This window comes from Nanorana parkeri, unplaced genomic scaffold (genome assembly GCF_000935625.1).
Source record: "Nanorana parkeri isolate BGI_ZX_2015 unplaced genomic scaffold, ASM93562v1 scaffold253, whole genome shotgun sequence".
Classification (NCBI taxonomy): Eukaryota; Metazoa; Chordata; class Amphibia; order Anura; family Dicroglossidae; genus Nanorana; species Nanorana parkeri.
Window position 1 is genome coordinate 791,154 of NW_017306521.1, and position 20,268 is coordinate 811,421.

At 41.0% G+C, this 20,268-nt stretch overlaps 1 protein-coding gene across 1 annotated transcript in view; it reads right to left on the reverse strand.

The window, feature by feature from the left end:
* TMEM132E (transmembrane protein 132E) overlaps positions 1-20,268 on the reverse strand; it is a 405,930-nt gene that overhangs the window by 63,184 nt on the left and 322,478 nt on the right. The window contains exon 2 of the mRNA XM_018556800.1: positions 16,904-17,795. Coding sequence (XP_018412302.1) covers positions 16,904-17,795 — 892 coding nt within the window. The remainder of the gene's footprint in view (positions 1-16,903; positions 17,796-20,268) is intronic.

Sequence of the window (20,268 nt, forward strand, 5' to 3'; positions counted from 1 at the left end):
TAAGACAGATTACAGATATGTACTTCATCTGTGTATTTAGCTGACTGCCTACATTTATACTTTACATCTATAGGGAGGAGAGGTATCAGGATGACAGTTTTAGCATTATCTTGTCTGCAGTGGAACAACAGGCATCAGAAAAAAAGCTTTCTAATCTCTTTGATCTATTGTATGCTACAAACAATGGTTGGCCAGGGCTGTCTGAGGATAATTTGGCTGCAAAGGCTAGAAAAGGAGATGCTCATTTTATCTCATATCTCCGTAAATACTCTGTAAACATGTGATGAAGAAATACGCTTCTGAGTGATTACCATGCACACATTTATAGAGTGAGCACGTGCACTCATTAGGGGTTTCCTTGCAGGGCTAAACAAAAGAAATTGCTTGATTTCCTCGTCCATGCTAAATAGCATGCATGCGGGAATTGCCCCTGCTGTCTGAATACCCGAATAGTGACTGCAGCTGATTAAATTCAGTCACTGTTTGTTTAACAATTTTTCACTCGGCATAAATGTTAATTGAAACATCGATGGAGCCAGGTCCAGAATTGTGAAGACAGGGCCACTCATGGCTCAAATTTGAGCCTCACACTCTCACTATAAACCTTATTTCAGGGTAAACAATAGTAATTGGCTGAAAAATCCAGTCCAACCGATTGACATTCACCTTGAAAACAAGTGCCTAGAGGTATCTGCTTGTGCCAATATAACTAGCAGCTGTTTCACAGAATGGTTAAATCAACTTTTTTACAATCATTTAACTGCTTTTCTTTGAGTACATAGAAAGTATGCTAAACTGACTGATAGCATAACACAACATGGTTTCACTCAACTTCTCAGCAAATGTTAACACAATAGGTATCTCAGCCTGTAGGAAATTTAAAGATCAACACCAAGACCATCTCAACTCCCCAAAGTATGTTATATTTGGAAACTCCACTACCCTTGCACTGCTCAGTCATTATTTGACTCTATTGCCGTATGTAGCATTTAGAAGTACATGTGACATGATTTTTTTCTCTCCCTGTCTGTTTGCAAGTCCAGAATGCCTGGAGGAATGTCTAGCTTGCTGTGCACCTGATTTATTGAGACTACATGTCCCATGATTCTTTGGAATGTGTGTGGTTTGCGGACGATTCTTGGTGGTTCTGTGGGCAAAAAGTAATGTGTTATGTTACCGGTACCCACAGCTCATAGCTGCCACTGTCAGTATCAGTCTAATGTTCCTGTCCAATATCAGCATGGTGAGCATCACCAGGTCACCTATGCAGACTTTTGGTGGGGAATCATAATTTTTTATTGCGATGGAGAAAAAAACTGAAATTGTCAGACCCCATGTGTGTCTATGGGGATTCGGAAGTAAATGACGTGTTCATTTACATCAGATTACCAACTGTCCAGCACAATCCAGTCTGACGAAACAAATCTCTGATCCGTTTGTTGTTCCGGACCTAGCCAGAGCCGATGTTCTATCAGATTGTGACTGGGTTGGAATGTGTGACCGGTCACGTGGTCACCCATTTTAAACAAATCACGCCCAATTTTTCTGCAGTAAAATATGTGACCGGCAAAAGGTGAAGAATTCCAACGCTTTCTCACCTGTTCCAGGGCAGATCAGCATTACAGATCGTATCTGCCCTGGAACAGCTGATCAGTCCTGAAATGTAACTTCTCTCCTACTTTGTGGAATGTCACACTCACAAAGTCGGATAGAAGTGACATTTCACGACCGATCAGCTGTTCCTGGGCAGATCGGTTCTCCTGCACATAGATCTGCGATGCTGATCTGCCCTGGAACAGCTGCCCTGGAACAACAAAAGTTCACCTTTTGCCGGTCATATATTTTACCGCAGAAAAAGTGGGCGTGATTATGTTAAAATGTGTGACCATATGACCGGTCACACATTCCACCGCCGAAAAACTGGGCGAGATTAGGCTAAAATATGTGACCACGTCACCAGTCACACATTCTAACGCAGTCACAAACTTTGATAGATCACCAGGGCTAACGGGTGTAAGCGGATGCTTGTCCGTTTACACACAGCTGCCCATAGACTTGAATAGAACATCTAATTGGGTCTGGCTGAAAAACTGACAGGCAGACCCGATGGGAATGCTCATGTGAAAGGGGCCTAAGGCTCCTTTCACATGGCATTACGATCAGGTCAGTTTTTATTTTCAGGTGGTTCTGATCGGAAGCTCTATGTTAGTCTATGGGGAATTGGACGTAAACAGACCTGCGTTTGTTTAAATCCGATTACCTCTGAGTCTCTCCGATTACCTCTAAGTCCCCCCAAAAAAGGTACTAATTTACGTTTTGGCGGACCTGAATGGGAAGGATCAAAGGTAATTGGATGTAAATGGACACATGTCCGCTTGCATTCAACTCCCCATAGACCTAACATTGGCCAGTTAGTTCAGTTCACTAAACAGACATGTCAAAAGAGTGAGAAGCGTTCCATACGATAAGCAGGGCATCTGTGCATGGATTCTCTACAGATTGGAACGGACACTGCCCATGTGAAAGGGGCCTAAAAGCAGAGATAAAAAGTGTAGCTTTATTTTTTACATCTTTCCCATTTAAATCTTTATTAACCCCTTGTTACAACCAATTAGTCCTTCCTCTCGCCACTATTTTGTTGAATTAAAGAAATACAGTTTATACAAAACGTTGTGTTTTTATTCAGTAGTTGTTTTTTTTTTTTTTGCATTATGCATTATTTTAAATTGTATATAACTTTGTCATGCTTGGTACCAGAAACATTATTTTGTCAAGATATTTTCAGCTTAGAGCCTTATACGAAAGTTTGCAAGAGAAAGTCTCAATACATAGACCATTGACCTGGTTTGAGAATATGTGCTGTCAGAAAGAAAGACCAACTCACATGATCTCTATATTAACATCAATAAAAAATGTTATTACTTAAAAAAAAAATTTTGTCAAGATTAATGGGATAAAATGCAGAATAAAATGAGCACTGTTAAAATGACACTGGAGCACACATGATTAAAGTAGAGCACCAAGCTGAACATGTATTCTTTGTTTTTGATGGTGAGGAAGGCTAAGAATCTCTGCAAGGCTTTTATTGCTATCTTGGTCTTATCTCAGAGGGAAATCTTTCTGTTCTTGTCCAAGTCATTGTAGTCATGGAGATGTCAAGGGAGAATGAGGCCCTATATAATTATTATTATTATAAGGGATTTATATAGCGCAAACAGTTTGTGCAGCGCTTTATAATATAACAGTAAAAATCAAGGCTTTTTTGTGTTCATGCTGAAGAGATTTTTCTTACTTTAAATCCCAGAGATAGTGATCACCAAGACAGGAGTAAGGGGAAATCTCCCCAAATCAAATTCAGACTGCAATAAAAACCAGTCCATGGCTCTACCCATTCCTCACACTATCCAAAACACAGAAAACTTTAGATTGGGGTTACAGTTAGTATATTACATGCATGTTTTAGCCCTAAAATGGACATTTGCCCATATTGATCCTCATTCACCATATAGCTGCCCAGTCAACCGGTGTGTCTAAGGGCTCATGTAAACAGGCATTCTTGTCAAACACTGCATTGGCTATTCAAATGCAAGTGCATGTGTTCAAATGGCAAACACATCATTTGACAAGAAAAGACTGTGTTTGACCTGCTGCACATGCAGTTCAAATGCACCTCAATAGGACATGCTATGTCCAGAGAAACATAGCGCAATACAAAGCCGGTCGAACATAAACTCTGAACTGTCATGTGCACTACTCCAATAAAGTCAATGAGATTTTGCTGATTTGCATTTGATGTTCATTTTAAACACACATCAAGTACAGGAAAATAATGCATGTTAATATGAGCCTCTAGTCTTTTATAGTTTTGTATCATCAAAACATTAATTTCGGTCTCAACTGCTATCATTTATAAACAAGGCAAGGAGTATAGATCCCACAGCTAAAAATTGGGGAACATCACATACTGTACAACCTTTCAATCCCCCAAGAAATTAACTATTGTTCAAAGCTCTCTGGGTGTCAACTTGCCAATCTTACTAAAGCAATAGGCTTCAATTTACATATTCATTGTCTGTGAGAAACCATGTCAAATGCTGTAGAAAAGTCCAAACATTCTATATTCCAACCACACCTCACTTCCTCAAAAAGAAAGGTGATTTGTTGAACAATGCATTTCAGAAACCCGTGCCAGCATTGGCATGGTCCTTTACCAACCCCTTAAATATCTTTCTTACAGTAGAAGGGGCTATCTAAACAGCTTTTCAGCACAGTGTCACATAAAATTCATGTCGTTGTCTCATTAAGTAAGCATAACATGATAATGAAATGTGCTTTGTGTTTCTTTTGAGAAAAAGACATGAAAGAGAAACTACTTTAACAGCTGCTTGTGTGCATAGCTAAAAGGGACCCTTCCAAAGTGGTTGATGGTAATTTGTCGGGAAGTGATCCAACCACTAGAAGACCTTTCACATACTCATACACAGATATGCCGATAAGCATGTGCTGTACATGTAGAACATGTTTGTGAATGTGTACCTGCCTTATCTCCATGTGCAGAATATGGAACAATGGAAATTCAACTGAAAATGTAGGCATTCTTTTCATTTGATGTTCAAAACTTAAAACAAATAATGATGCCCTTGTGATATAAAAAGAAGAACAAAAAAATTGAATGTTGCTTACTAGCAATAGGTCTACCTGGGAGTGTTTTGTACTACATTCGTGTAAAGAAAACCCCCCAAATCTAATTTCCTGCTTGTGTGATCAACTGCTTGTGTCATCTGGGATTTTCCCAGATGCCTTCACAGAGCTAAAAGAAAAATTAAAGCTGAACTGCGGGCTAAACAAATATTGTCTAAATACAATAAGAATACATTCTTAGAAGGCATGTTTATTCCTATTTAAACTTTGAAGTGCTTACTAGCATTGCACCCGCCCTCTGCTGATGGACCTGATGGAGAACTGCAGCAGAAGGCGGGTGCAATGCTAGTTTACTATTGGCTATTGCAAATTGAAATAGCCAATAGGAATCTAGCAATGCATTCCTATGGGCAAAAAATGTATTTTATTTTTTCTATTCTGACACGGCTCCGTGTCAGAATAAAGAAAAAAAAAAGAAAAAGCAGTGTTTCTCTCCTGGGCGGCCGGGATTGGGAGACTCCCGGAGCGCCCGGGAGAGTTTGCTGTCTGGAGATCAGAGTCCCTGGTTAGCTGGTAACCAGGGACGCTGATCTCTCTGCAAGTGACCGGAGCCAGCTGTAAGATCACGGCTGGCTCCGCCCAGCTGTCAGAAGCAGGCTGTCGGCTGGCCATCTTCGGCTTTCAGCCCGGCTCAGCCGAGCCGAGGCATATGCCTTCGGCTCGACTGAGCCGCTCGGCTAAGTTCGGGAGCTGTACAGGCTGTTGTGAATAGCCCGTACAGCAGCCCTTCGGTTCTACTGAACCGAAGGGGTCCTGGGGCCGAAGCTAGCCGAAGGATCGTCCGAAGCTACGGCTAGATCCTTCGGCTGCTTTATGAATAGACCCCACAGTCTTCTACTTGCAGTAAAGTTCCCACATTCAATACCTACAACTCTAGGCTTGAACCCTAACCTCACATAAGAATTGTTTGAGGTGCCATTGGTTCTACTTTGTTCTTGTTCCACTAGTTCCTGTCTATGTCATGTCATTTTGCTGAAAAAAAATTACGCAATGACATGATTGAATGAATTGTTTATTGTGCTTTACTGGCTTACTATATACACTTTTTTTTGACAATCATTTTCTTCAGGAAGACAATGCGATGCATAGGATCTACAGGTGAAACTCGAATAATTAGAATATCGTGCAAAGTTCATTTATTTCACTAATGCCACTTAGAAGGTGAAACTAATATATGAGATAGACTCATTACATGCAAAGCAAGATAGTTCAAGTTGTGATTTGTCATAATTGTGATGATTATGGCTTACAGCTCATGGAAACCCCAAGAACCCCAAATCCACAATCTCAAAAAAGTAGAATATTACATGCAATCAATAAAACAATAAAACAAGGATTGTACATAGAACAATATCGGACCTCTGAAAAGTACAAGCATGCATATGTACTCAGTACTTGGTTTGGGCCCCTTTTGCAGAAATTACTGCAATTACTTTTGCACGATATTCTAATTATTCGAGTTTCACCTGTATGTATGTACATACTTTGCAATTTAAAAAACTAGGGGATCTTGGAAAAGTGCAGAAAACGCAGACATGGTTAAGCCAAATGTTGCAGAGCTGAGTGGGTAAGGGATTTCCACTTGAATGCAGCACATTCCAATGTTCAGCAGCAAATGCAGCAAATGCTGAATTGTGCAGCAAATGCTGAATTGTGCTTGCAGTGTCAATGCTGACATGAATGACGGCAGATCGCTTCTATTAAACCTAGCGTGAAAAGCCGATATTTTTTTGTATTCTAATATCTTCCACCTAATCAACATTACAGTTCTGTATTTTTGCAGTTGTCATGCAACTCCCAAGTCACTCGTTTCCTTAATCCATGCTGGCATTAAAAAAGGGCTCATTAAACAGGCAGATCGTAGCGTATTAAGGTACACGCGTCCAGCACGTTCAAGGAGATGGGAATTGTTGTGAGCCTGTCTGAGAATTGGAGCGCTCAGCATTCAGACGTGCCTCTGAAGCTTCACATTCGCAGCCGCCATTCCCCGGGGAAAATGTGTACGCAGGCGCAGCCATAACTCTGATTAGGGGCAGTAAGCACGTTGGGCCTAATAAAAGGATACACGGCACAGCATATGGTTTGTCTCGGTTATGTTAATAACCTGAGCAATTACAGCAGAACAAATGGTACAATTGTAAATGTATCTCCTTGGGGACTCATTTCTCTCTCTCGTTCTCTAATAGTTTTGTCCCTCACTCTTCAATTCCTGTGCAGCAGACTGCCAGCAGAATTCTCCTTGCTTGGAAAGCTTCATGAATTTTGCTTAGACAGTCTGTGTAATTATGCATTTTGTGATCCTAGCGTTGTTTGTACACGAAATGACTCAAGTCTGAAGGAGACAGAAAGCCAGCCTAATACTAAGTGCTCCTCTACTTTAGGAAGTGATTGCATGCCATATGACATATGTCTGTAACAAGCCACTTCTGTCTTAAACTCAGGCAGCAAATTTTATTGGAACACAAGCCATTCTCAGAGAAGAAAGTACAGAGCTTACGCTATCACACTGAAAAAAAAAAGATACATCTAGTAACAGTGTACTGAAAATAAAATAATGTAATGCCAAGTTTTAACAAAATCTGGGCAAGCCTTATTTCAGGACAGTCATTAGCATTCACTGGCAAGGCTTTATACTAATTCATAATGGTAGTACTAGTTCCAGAGTATGTTTATGGTTTTTAATAGTCTTGCTCTCTTGCACTAGATATGGTTAGGACCTGTGTTAATGGGCATTTGATCTTTTTAGAACTGCTTCTTTCCCCATAAAAAAGCAGCTGGAATGCAAGAGCAGCTGAATCAGGTCAAATGCAGGTAACCTGCAGGTAAACTCCACATATAATGAATCCTGAATGATTTCAGATCATCTCAAACTGTCTAAAGTAAGCTGCATTTGCCCAATGCAGCCTGTGAATACCAGTTCTTATGGAGGTTGTGTAACCTGAAGCTCTAAATGGGATGCTGTCATAGGCAATACCCAAAAGTGATATTGTAGTTTTAACTGCAGAAGAGTGGGTACCAACGTTCATATTTCTCATGTATACACCATCAGTCGCTCTTCTCTATTATAATTCCTTATTCTGTTCCTGTCCTGTGTGTTTTGGATGTTCCTATCCACCTTTGTGTGTGTCAGCTCCTATTGAAATATCCATATTATAAATAAATGGTGGGAACCCCTTATGATGGCCACAACAGGTGTGCAGACCAAAGATCTCAAATGCAGATATGTCATCAATAGAGTTCCTAGACTATCACATGGGTTATCACTTTTTAATATATTACTAGCTTCAGGCTAGTAATAGTTGTGAGGTCCAATGAGCTAATAAAGTGGACGTTGCACTCCAAGCTGCACAAAAATTTAAAAAACTGCATGTGATGGGGTGTGGGTTGATATACTTACCTGTGTATGCCCATGGTACCTTGGTAGAATAAAACAAAATAGCATCCCCCAAAGCAGGCATGTACTGTAGACTGGTGTTGTGTGGGCTACATGTTGTACTCTTGCTCAGTGGTTTAAAGATAAAAAAGAAAAAAAAAATGAATGTGCCTCCAGCTGTTATCCATTTAATAAGTTACACTTCCTTATAATAATGTAGCTATGTATAAGAAATCTCTACGACTAAGCACATAATTGGGTGAAACACATAAGATGGGGTGGACCTTGAGCTAGACCCAGGGATGTGGTACAAGGTTCATTAAACTATCCCACTGGAATCCGGTTTGTTGCCCAGATTTTCTTCTGTTTGTATGGGTTCATATTGGACATGCTCCCAGCAGCAAGCATTCCTTTCCTGAGCCGTGGAGGAGTGGTGCTTCTTTTGTGTGTTCTCCTTGCATATGTACAGGAAATGTTATATAGCCCATTTATCTGGGAATAAAAATGGTAAATTGCAATTTTTACTATGTAAGGGGCCAACGTTCAATGATCGTCCTCAGATCAAAGTAGAACTGAAGCCCAAACTTTTTTTAGATTTTGATAGAGTAAGAAAGGGTTATAACCCCTCTCAGCATTTGTTGCCCTCTGTGTATCCATTGAGGAGATTTTCCCTAATTTCCTGTCCAATAGCCACAACAGAAAGTTAGAGGAAACCCCTCCAAAGAGTGGAAAATCCCTGGTGGTCAACAGGGTCACCAGAACTAGTGTCCCTATTGAAATATTTCACCTCTATTCGTGTTCTGGTGACAACCCAAAATGTAGGATTTTCTTTCACTTACAGTGATGATGTTTACCAGGACAAATAGAGAGTGTAAATCTCCCTAATGTGGACACAGACAGCAATAAAAACCTGACAGGTCTTATAATCCTTCGCTAGTCTATCCAAAACTGGGCTTCAGTTGCACTTGAATCAGGTACGGCCCTCAGTAAATATAACACCCCCCCCCCCCCTTGATATGTCAGAGCCAGTAAATAAGCGGTACTTAAAATGTATAAAATGCTGCTTTTATGTTTCATTGTTCAGCTGTAGATAGCAAAAGATGGCTCCTCAGAGGCAGTCTCAGTTATTATGGTTAGTTTGTGCAGTTTTTTTTCTCTCCGGACTAAGCTACACAAACGACAGCTTAATGGCACACACGTCTCTGCGACTCCAAGAATAGATGATGAGAACGATGTGCTTAAATGGTTATCATTTCCTTACTTCCTTCCCTATAATTGTTTTGTCAGCTACGGTAAAAGGAAAGTTAATCTTGACTCTTTAACTTGTTCTGAAAAGTATCACCTATCTGTGCCCTAACTTTGCAAGAACAATAAAATCATACAAAAAGAAATGAGACATTCTAATTATCCTAAAGAAAAGATTGTATTCTCTGACTTTTAGTATAGTATATTTCTTTACTATGCCATGCTCTGGGCAAGCATTTAGGAAAGGCTTTGATTTAAAACTTACACTAGTGGTCCAGTTGTTTCTTTTAAGTGTATGTAAAATCCGCCCATTCCAGCAGTCCTCAGAAACACAGTGTACATAAATCTAGCCTTAATAAACCTAGCCTTAAATAGTCTTAGCAGCTCCTCACAAATTAAAGACATTATGTCACTCCTCACTCTGAAAGGAGATGCCAGAATGCTTGTATGTATGTCTGTCCAAGTTGCCAGAATCCAAAGCATGGTGACAGGTAGGCATTATTACACATATACATAAGGTATACTGTACAGGGGACAGGCGTATAATGTAAAACATAGTGAATGCAGTGCAGGGGTCAGGAGTGAAATATACACCATAGTGTATACAGTGCAAGGGTCAGAAGTATTGTTTACAACATAGTGAGTGCAGTGCATGGGTCAGGAATGAAGCATACAGCAAAGCATATACTGTGCAGGGGACAGGAGTATAATGTACAACATTGTGAATGCAGTGCAAGGGTCAGACGTGAAACATATAACATAGCGTATACAGTGCAAGTGTCAGGAGTATAGTATACAACATAGTGAGTGCAGTGTCAGGTTTAGTAGTAAGATACAACACTGTGTGCTGCAGTCAATAATATTGTGCCTCTTACTGCTGATCAATGGGTGAATATATGCCCCAAAGTTGGTGGAGTAATAGACACCACAACCTCCATCCTAAAATAGCTATCCCCTCTTTACCTACCTCTGCAGAGGACCCCTAGTGCCCAGGTGTCTCTATGAGAGCAGAGTGTGGATAGTGTGGGTGCACAGTTTGTATGGACAGCCTCTCAGCTCTCTCCCTCTTTACCAACTCTTTTGCTGCTTATCTTCTCAGTGCTGCACCAGGCGCAGACCAAGACCCGACTTTGCCACCTAAGAAGGCACTGTCCCAGACTGTGTACAATCTAAGCTGGTGGATTTGCATATGAATTAGCTATCACACAATTTGCATATGAACAAGCCAACACATGACTTGCATATAGATGAGCTGAGGGCACAAGATAACAGAGCAGGGCTGCTGGGTAGAGTTAGTAACAGACTAAGCAAGCTTCACAGCCTTCGAGGGACAACTGAATAAAAACCAAGATTGTCCTAGCAAATCCGGGACAGTTGTAGGGTTGCCACCTTTTCTTCAAGCGAAACCCGAACACTCCAGCGATGCATGGCCATTTTTGTGGGAGAATGAGTCGTGAATTGTTGATATGTAGAAAAGTGCCGCCCATTCATATGTAAATATCACAGTAGAGACTGAATAACTAAATGTGCCGACTTAGATCGGCACATTTAGTTATTCATTTTTCACGTATACACACTCACAGTGGGTGTACATTCCAGTGCCTTGTAGCTGTTAGCTTGCTTATTGGCACAGTTCATTTTCTATATTATCACAGTAGAGACTATTTTTAGTGGGGGGCCAGTAGCCCCTATCTTAATTTTGGTTGCCCCTGTCTGCCTGACATCTTGTGTCCGGGTTTCTGCTGCCATGAAACCCGAACACAGCATTCAAAACCCGGACTGTCCGGGTGAATCCTGGACAGGTGGCAACCCTAGACAGTTGGTAAGAATGAGATTTCCACTCCTTAGATGTGGTGGCTGCATTCATTTCCTTTTTTTCAGGTTAATATTGTCTGCAAATACAGAAAAATACCCATTGATCCTGAAAAAAATCCAGTGTACTTTTCTGTGCACTGAACTGAAATCTCACACAATGCTATCCACCTTCCCAGCTATATTCTGTGAACTATAAAACACCTTTCCCTATATAATGTAGATGAAAAGAAGAGGAGGTGTTTGTATTCCATATCAGGGGAGCAGCCTAGGGTGACAACGCTGCTGCTCCAGTACTGTGAACAGCATTGTCACCCTAGCACAGGAAATGTTTTACTAGCAGGATCACCAGGTCAAAATAAAGAAAAAACATTCCTGAATAAGAAATCTAAGGCAGCCACCACATCTAAGGATTGGTAAACTGCAATATATTAACTGATGCTTAACTGCTGAAGCACCCCATGTTACTGTCACTTTTCCTGGACAGCTGGGCCTGTATGTAAATACTATATGTCCTGTAAGAACTTTTGCCAGCAATTTTCTCCTAAAAGGTAGGTTTTTCACATTGCCTGTAACCTAAAGTGTAACACTAACCATTTTTTTGTATTTGGATTTAATGGTTGAGGGGATCCTTTCTCAGATTGTATGCTATATATGTTATATGTTCATATGCTGAGAAAAAATTCACTTCCTGGCCCAGTGACAACAATGAAGAATGGACTGGAATTTAGGGGTCTCACCAATCACACAGACAGAATATAAAGCCATACATCTATATATAAACTATCAATCCATCACAAAGTTGGTCAGTTCAAATTATTTTTGCTTCATAGTACAACTGCGAAAAGGTCAAATCCTAATGGATTTTACAACAGGATGGACGGTTCCTTTTCATTCGTATTGTTAGTTAAGCAACATGAGGCAACACAGAGCAGTGATGATATGCAAACGGTATTAACCCATAGGAACCAGAAATCACTAAGAAATTTGGTTGGTTACTGTGGGTTACCGCGCTCTAAATATCTCTGTTTGCCATTTGCACTTTTTAAATAAGGCTTAAAGTGCATTTAAATGAAGATCGCCTTAAAATGCTGCTGCATCTTTTGTCCTTCTAAATGATGAAAAGTATGCTTTCATTAGTTGCATTGGGTTAGTCAACTCCCCATCTTCAATCCTACATTTCTATATACTAACGAAAGTGTGCCTGTTCCAGAACGGGCAAGGGTGGGGATATTAGTAATAATGGTGAGTAGTGCAAAGGATATGATTTAGGCCATTATGTGCAAAAGAAGAGTGTGGATGGTATGACAGTGGGCTGTATGTATTGGAGAGGAATACATAGCATATCGCATGGGGCAGTCTGTGCAGAGGAAAAGCGTGAAGAATATGGTAGAGAGCCCTATTTGCAGGAGAGGAATGCAGAGAGGTGACAGGTAATGTGTTTTGGATACTGGTGTAGAAGATTTGACATGGGGCAGTATTGTAGGAGAAGACATCGGTGTTAGGTAGAAGATATGGGTTGGTATGTGTAGGAGAAGGGTGTGGAGAGTATAATGGTTGAAAATATGTCCTACTGAGGAGTGAAAATGGCTTTGTGGCAGGCAGCATGTGCCGTAGAGGAATGTGAAGAGTATGACTGTGAGTAGTGTGTGCAGAAGTAGAATGCAATGTGTATGATATTGGGTACTATATGCTGGAGGTGGTGGGGAGGGGAGGTAATGTCAATGGTGAGGTGGCCAGGGGAATTAGGTATGTGAGTGGGAGAAGGAAGTGAAGTTGCAGGAGATAAGGACAGTAGACAGTGATAGAGTGTGCGCTTTTGGGAGGAATGTATGTGGGTTGAGCAGCTGCCAAGGGTGTGAGAGGTTTCCACTGAGCTGTGGGGAGAGAGAAAAAAGTATTTTTTTCAGCTTCATGTTGATGCAGAAATTGTTCCTTGACACAGAATTCCCTAGTAACAAAAGAAAACTCTAACCCATATTACCCTATATTAACAAAGGAAAGACATATTAGATTATTGAGACTTGTGACTTTGTATGTCTTGCTTTGTAACCACTGCCCCAGATTTCTAGGATTGGGAACAAGCCTAGGAGTGAAGGAAGATCCTCTCTTTGTGTTTAGGTCCTCTGATGTTAGATCTGATAATACTTTTTACTCCTGCAGATTTACTGACTTGGGAAACAGGCTGCAGTGCTAAGGTAGCAAGGCACCCTCCAGTTCATTCTTCAGTCTTCTAGTGGGTCCCCTGAACAGGCCTGCCCAGGGCAACTGCCCCTTTTACCCTTACCGTAAATGTGGCCCTTTAACAATATCACTCACTATATCAATTTTAGTAAATCAATCAGTTTCTTTTTAGCTATCTTAAAAAAGAGCACATACATTTGTTGTGCTTTGTGCTGGGTAGCCAGTGCTATGTTATTTGTTGCTTGTTTGTTGTGCTTTTCTGAGCACTCAATGCTGTGCTTTGTTGCACATTCAGAGCTGTGTTTGTGAAGATCTTTCAGTGCATTGCTGTTTGAGTACTGAGTGTATTGAGCTTTTTGTTGTGCACTCTGTGCCTTTGGTTGAGAATTCAGCATTTTGCTTTTTGACAGTAATACTTCTTTTCTACCTCATTTGTGCTAATTACCTTTAGGCTTTCAATATGAGCCAAAATAACCTTACAACAAATAAGGAACATTGAAAGATATTAATGCAAATTACCTAAGTTTGTATAGATCTGATTATTCTGTTTCATAGCATTGATCCCTAGCAACCAATAAGAAATCCTCCTCCATTACTGTTCCTAATGAAGAAAAGTATGGTTCATATTTCCCATGTTTCCTGCATCATTCACTAAGAAATGCAAAATCAATGACAACAAGGGGTTTTCATGCGACCACAAGGTATACTGTAAGGTAGGGATGCCGATACCGAGTATTTGGGTGAGTACTCGTCCTCGCCCAAATGCTCCAATGCCTAGTCCGATACCCAAGCTTCCGGTATCAGGAAGTCGGGCAGTGAGTCAATACACGCTGCCTGGCTTCCTGATTGGCTGGGAAGCCGGCTCCATGCTCCCTCGTCACTTGTTGACGAGGGAGCATGGAGCCGGCTTCCTGACCAATCAGGAAGCTGAGCAGCGTGTAATGACTCGACGTCTAGCTTCCTGATTGGTTGAGAACCTGGCCAATCAGGAAGCCATGCGGAGAGTCATTACCCACCCCCCGGCTTCCTGCTTGGCCAGAAAGCCAGCTCCATGCTTCCTTGTCACCTGGTGATGAGGAAGCATGGAGACGGCTTCCCTGATAATCGGGAAGCCGGGTGGTGAGTCATTACACACTGCCTGGCTTCCTTAATAGGACTTCGGGTATTGGTATTCTGTATTGGCGAGTACCAAAAAGTAAGACACTTTTTTCTAGTTGTATGGTGAAAACACTTGGACCACCCTGGGGTGCCTCTAAATTTTCACACAGTGTCATGACTTTCCTTGGTGCAGGCAGGCCGGCCACCAGCACCATGTGAATGAATGACTCTAATTCAGGGAGGGTAGGATACATTTAAAAAAAGACAGAAGTCTACATGCCTGCTATGCCTCCTACCTGGCTTTGCAGATGTGAAAATCTTTGCATATGCAGATCTATGAAAAAACAGGGGTTCATAGGTAAATTGGTTACTATGATGTAAAAGTGAGCCTTCTGATGTGAGGGAGGGTTCCTTGGCATTAGGAGAAGCTTCTGATGTGAAGAGGGTTCCTGATGTGAAGGAGGGACATGTAATGTGGAGGGGGTACTCTGATATAAAAGAGGGAAACTCTGATGTGAAGAAGTGAAGAAGGGGGCTCTGATGTGAAGGGAGGTTTCTCATTGTGAAAGGGGGCTTCATGTGTGAAAGGGGGCTCCTGATGCAAAATGAGGGATTACGATGTGAAAGGATAGAGCTCTGATGAGAAGGGGGCTTTTATTTTGTGTTTTTGTGTGGGATCCCCCCCCCCCCCATATCTGGGATAAAGGTCTTATGGATTTATGAGCACATGTCATTTTTTACATTTTAGAATGGGGTACCTCAAGAGTTTTCATACTTTTAAAGGGTGCTGTGACTAAAAAAGGTTGAGAAACATTGAGTTAGACAGTAAGTGAGGTCAATGTTTTCCTAACAGAGCCTTAGCTTGCAGTATAACCTGACATGGGTTCTAACTGTCACCTTTACTATGCAATAAAAAAAAAAAAAAGTTTTGCTTAGACATACACTTTAAGGAAAGATTTAAAACACTCTAGACCACACAAAAGCACCACCTGTGGATTTTGCAGAAACATCTTGCTGTCCTCTCGTAAATATAAGACCACACAAAGGTGTGCTTCACTGGCTAGTAAGATGACACCACTATGACATTTTGATGACATTTTGGTACTATAATCATGACATGACTAGGGGAATGATCATATGCATGAAATTACAGAATAACGGCAGCAATTGTGTAACAGTCACAATGGATGTCAATAAGTAGCATGGAGTGGCTGACTGCAAAAGGCTTCAGGTTGCTTGACTCATGGGATTGTAAACAAGCTTGGAACTGGGAACTATACCATTTGGAATTACATGTTTGTGCCATTGAGCTATATATGGTATAAAGTCTATTCATACTACTGTTAAAGTGGGCCATAGCATATTGCTCAGCCCACAAATCATGCACATTAGACAATTTTGGTCCAGTAACTCCTAATGCTGTCCATACAAAGCTGAGTAAAAGATGCAAGGCCATACGAAAGACTAATTTCAAGTGCATGCACTGCTTTTTGCATTTCCCAATCTCAGCTTTGCCATCATTGATAAAAACATGTGAGATTTTCAAATTCAAATATTGCTAAAGCTTGTTAGAGCCAACAAAGTTGGATACATGGCATTAGTAATGAGCATATTTTTTTCCTGTGCATGTCACAACTGCTGTCACCACAGGCTCTTGAAAAAGGGTTGAACATAACATCTTGTGCAAAGACAGATACCACAATTGCACAACGTCAACCATCTGTCCCATGTATTTCTATAGAAGCCACTACACTGAAAAACATTGGGGCTTATAAAGTGCCAGCCTAGGAAAGTAGAACTTGGGCTTAAAGTAATACTTTTAAAAATGTAGATGTATAACACTAACCTCATTGTTATAATGATAGGAAGAACCACTTTGTGCCAGTCAGTACTGCCAGCAAACTTCATTGGGGCTCCAACTTGACTCAGGATCCAGTATCACCTTGCACTCTACAGTGCAAGGTGGGGCCTCTCATCTGCATTACATTTTGGGAGGCGATGGAGGCCGTTTTGTTAACTTGATGAAAACCCAGAAGCTGCATACCAAGATGGCAGCTGTTCTTACCAAATGAGCAAAGTTTTCAGGGCTCGAAAAAAACTACTGATTGTAACAGAACAGCTCACAAATTCTTTCAGACTAAGCAAACCTTCTAGCAAATGTCAGAATATTCCTAACTGCCAGTACACAGTGCATTATTTGATAATATAAAGTGCGCTGTTATTCATGTGGTATAATATCAGTATATAGACTACAGTAGGCCAATGCCATACCCCTTTTGAATTTTTTTTTGTGTTAGTACAATAAACACTAAAAGTAGATTGTATATGTTACTCTGAAAAATTAAACCTTTGTATGTAAATACTGGTATATGCATTCACCATTCTATGTAAATCACAATATATACATTAGAATATCACAAATTATGAATACAAATACCACACTATTATTTGTAACACCACATATTGCATTGCTGTAGACTGCAGTATTACCTGAGAGTGAAATGCTCCACAGTGGAGTTCGGTTGCACGTAAAGCAAGATGCTAAGGATCTCTCCCGGCCTTAGAGCTCGATCTGGTAGCCTTATGAAGATATTTGTATCCAAATGCTGTTCCTGTATTTGCTGTACCTGAACTGGTTGATACAGACTTACACTACCAATTCGGAGGAGGGGATGCTGAGTTGGAGCTTCCCCTCCTCTCCGTGATCCCACTTCATTTTGGCAATTCCCACTTGAGTCGGGTGCATGTAAAGTATAGAATAATTCTATTTGTTGACTCTCTCCATTAAGGTCTCCTGCATCAGATGAGGCTTTCCTTCTTCCTAGGGGTGCAGCTGGTAACCCAAACCAGCTTTGTGGGAGTTCAGCCTGAGCAAGGCAAGTAGCAAGACTTCCCCGTAACCGACAAGAACTTTTGAGTTCCCGCATTTCCCGGAAAACATGTAGCCGAACACAGGGTAGACGTTCTGTGACACCAAAATCATCCCAATCTCGGCCAGCTACATAAAAGAGGACCTGTACTACTGGTTGGGTGGCAGGCACTCTTGTACGAATTATATAAGCTCTCATTTTCCAGTTTACAGTTAATCTGTCAGGAACCTCCAGGATGCTAGAAGGCTGAAGAAGTTCCTTTGGCAAAACCTGTCCAGAAGCAAAAGGTCCCAATGTGACATTCAGAATCGGCAAATCCTTTGTCTGAAACACCACAAAAGGCTCCGACCGTTGAAGGAGGGGCATGCTTGAATTCCATGTTGGGAGAGGACCATCTTCTCTTAAAAAGAAGGCTAAGCGGGTATTGGAGAGGCGATAACTCACTGGCAGTAAAGCAGATGGAGGTGGCGGAAGGGCTGTTGGATGGATTGTGGGGAGCACTTTGCAGGATGCTGAAAAAGAAAAACTGAAAGTCAGGAAATGGGTTAAAGGGCAAGGCAAGACCTGTCAAGTTAATACTTAGCATGGGCCTGTACTGTGCTAACCCCAAAAAAGTGTTGAATGGGTTAGCAATATTTTCTAATAAGCAAGTGGAGAGATTCTATCTATCTATCTATCTATCTATCTATCTATCTATCTATCTATCTATCTATCTATCTATCTATCTATCCATCTATCTATGTGCCCTTTTTTGAAAAACAATTCCTACACTGGCTATTTAGAATCTTACTATTTTACAGTTCTGAAAGTCATTTTAAGTGACATACCTGTGTGTACAATGTTTTAGTAAAATGCTGTTAATACAAATGTTCATTCCCCATAATATTTAGGAGAGTCACCTTTTGCAGAAATATATGTATGCTCCAGCACAGACCTATGCACCAGGAAATATGTTATTTATTCAAATCATCACCCTTAATGATAGCACCCATACTGTGGAGGTAGGCACATGTAAAAATATCACACCATTGAGAAGTTGCATATTTCCATATTTTTTGGGGCTTAAGATTTTCTTTCTAACATAACCACTAAAAAAACATAGTTATGATCTATAGTGATTAGAAATAAAATATCACAAAGAACAAAATATTCAAGCGAAAAGGGAAAATTATAAAAGAAGGGTCTAAATATATTTGCAAGACACACACACACACACACACACATATATATATATATATATGTTACTTTACCACAGCTATTTGGCATGATTGCATCGAATTGCAGAGATAAAGGAACATGGAAAAAATAAGACAAGCTGAGAAAATCACTAAAGCTCTGAATCATCACTGCAAACTGCTAGAAATGTTGAGAGGAGTGATCACTTGCTATACGGGGCTCTAATGGTTTCTTTAACATTCAGGTTCTGAATTCTAGCATGGTAAGGTCTGCTCATTGTGCAGATTTGTAGAGGGGAGCATGTGTCGCTGCTCTTAATGGGGGTTATGTAAGAGTATTTTGCTGTTTAGTATTCACACCTAGGCTCTTTGCTGAAAGCAGACTTACTATGCATCCAGAACTTGGCCAGAGCTCATCAGGAAGACTGGTGCTTGCCAGGCGTATGGAGGACAGAGTTGATTTCACAACCCATTTATGAATCAAACATACTAATCTAATATCTGTCTATGAAGACGTAAATACCCGTATGACTGCTGTTAAACTGGAAGTTTGAGCGACACATATAATTCACCCTAACACCACTAAACACATACATTTGTACAACGCATGGATGTGTGGTTAGGAGAGCCCCTTAAACAATTGCCATCTTGGGTAAAGGTTTGCTTGAGTTGTTTATGTGAATGGAAATACAGCTAACGTGTATTTCTACAAAGCTGTCTTGGTCCATGTTGGGACCAATGAATGAATATATGGAAGATAGATGATCCTTAAATACAATTTAGAGAACTATGCTGCAAGTTGAAAGGAAGGACCTCCAATTTAATATTCTTTGGAATATTGCCCCTGCCATGTGCGACACAGGAAAGACAGTGAAAACTTACAGAGCTAAATGTAACCCTAAAGACCTGGTGTCATAAGGAAGGATTTGGGTTTCCAGAACACTGTGCTGACTTTTCATTGGGGTACAACCTATATGCTAAAATAGTTTTCTCCAAAATAGGAGGGGGGTTGCTGCATTACGGGAGAGGCTTATGGGAAGGTTGGAAGAGTGTTCAAACTAGGATTGAGGAGGGAGGGAGAGTTAAAATATAACGGGGCAGACAGGGATCAGACATTAACGGAAGGTGCAATGGAGGAAGATGGGGGAAGGACTGTGGCAGGTGACAAGGGGATTACCATGTTATATACAAACATTGGTGATTATAGTACTATTTGTACTACAATAAATACAGTGAGGGCCTGTTCACATATCAGGTCCTGATCAGGTCCGGATCAGGTGCGGATCTGCAGACGCGGTGCTACTGATGCAGTGCGTTTTTGCTGCGTTCCAGTTAAAAAAAACAAAACATTTTTTTTTTGCTGGAGTAGGGTTGTCAGTATGTTAGCTGCAGTGCAGTGCGTTTTTGGCACGTTTTTGACGCGTTTTCGATCCTTTTCCTGAGCGGACAAAATGTGACATGCTGTATTTTTTCTGTCGTAACCTGAATGGACTGCGCACGTGAGAACAGTAGCCCATAAAACACATAGGCATACATTGGGATGCATTTTTAGTGCAGGAGCGTACGGATCAGGTCAGCACAGAAAACGGACATCGTGCGAACAGGCCCTAAAATGTACAAAATGCAACAATAGATTAAAATGTTTGTTCACCAATGCCAGAAGTCATAAAAGCAAAATAGTAGAGTTGGAAGATTTGGTTAAAGAACACTATGGGGTCTATTCACGAAGCTGCCAAAGGATCTGGCCGTAGCTTCGGCCGATCCTTCAGCCAGCTTCGGCCCCAGGACCCCTTACTGAGCCTTGGCTTTG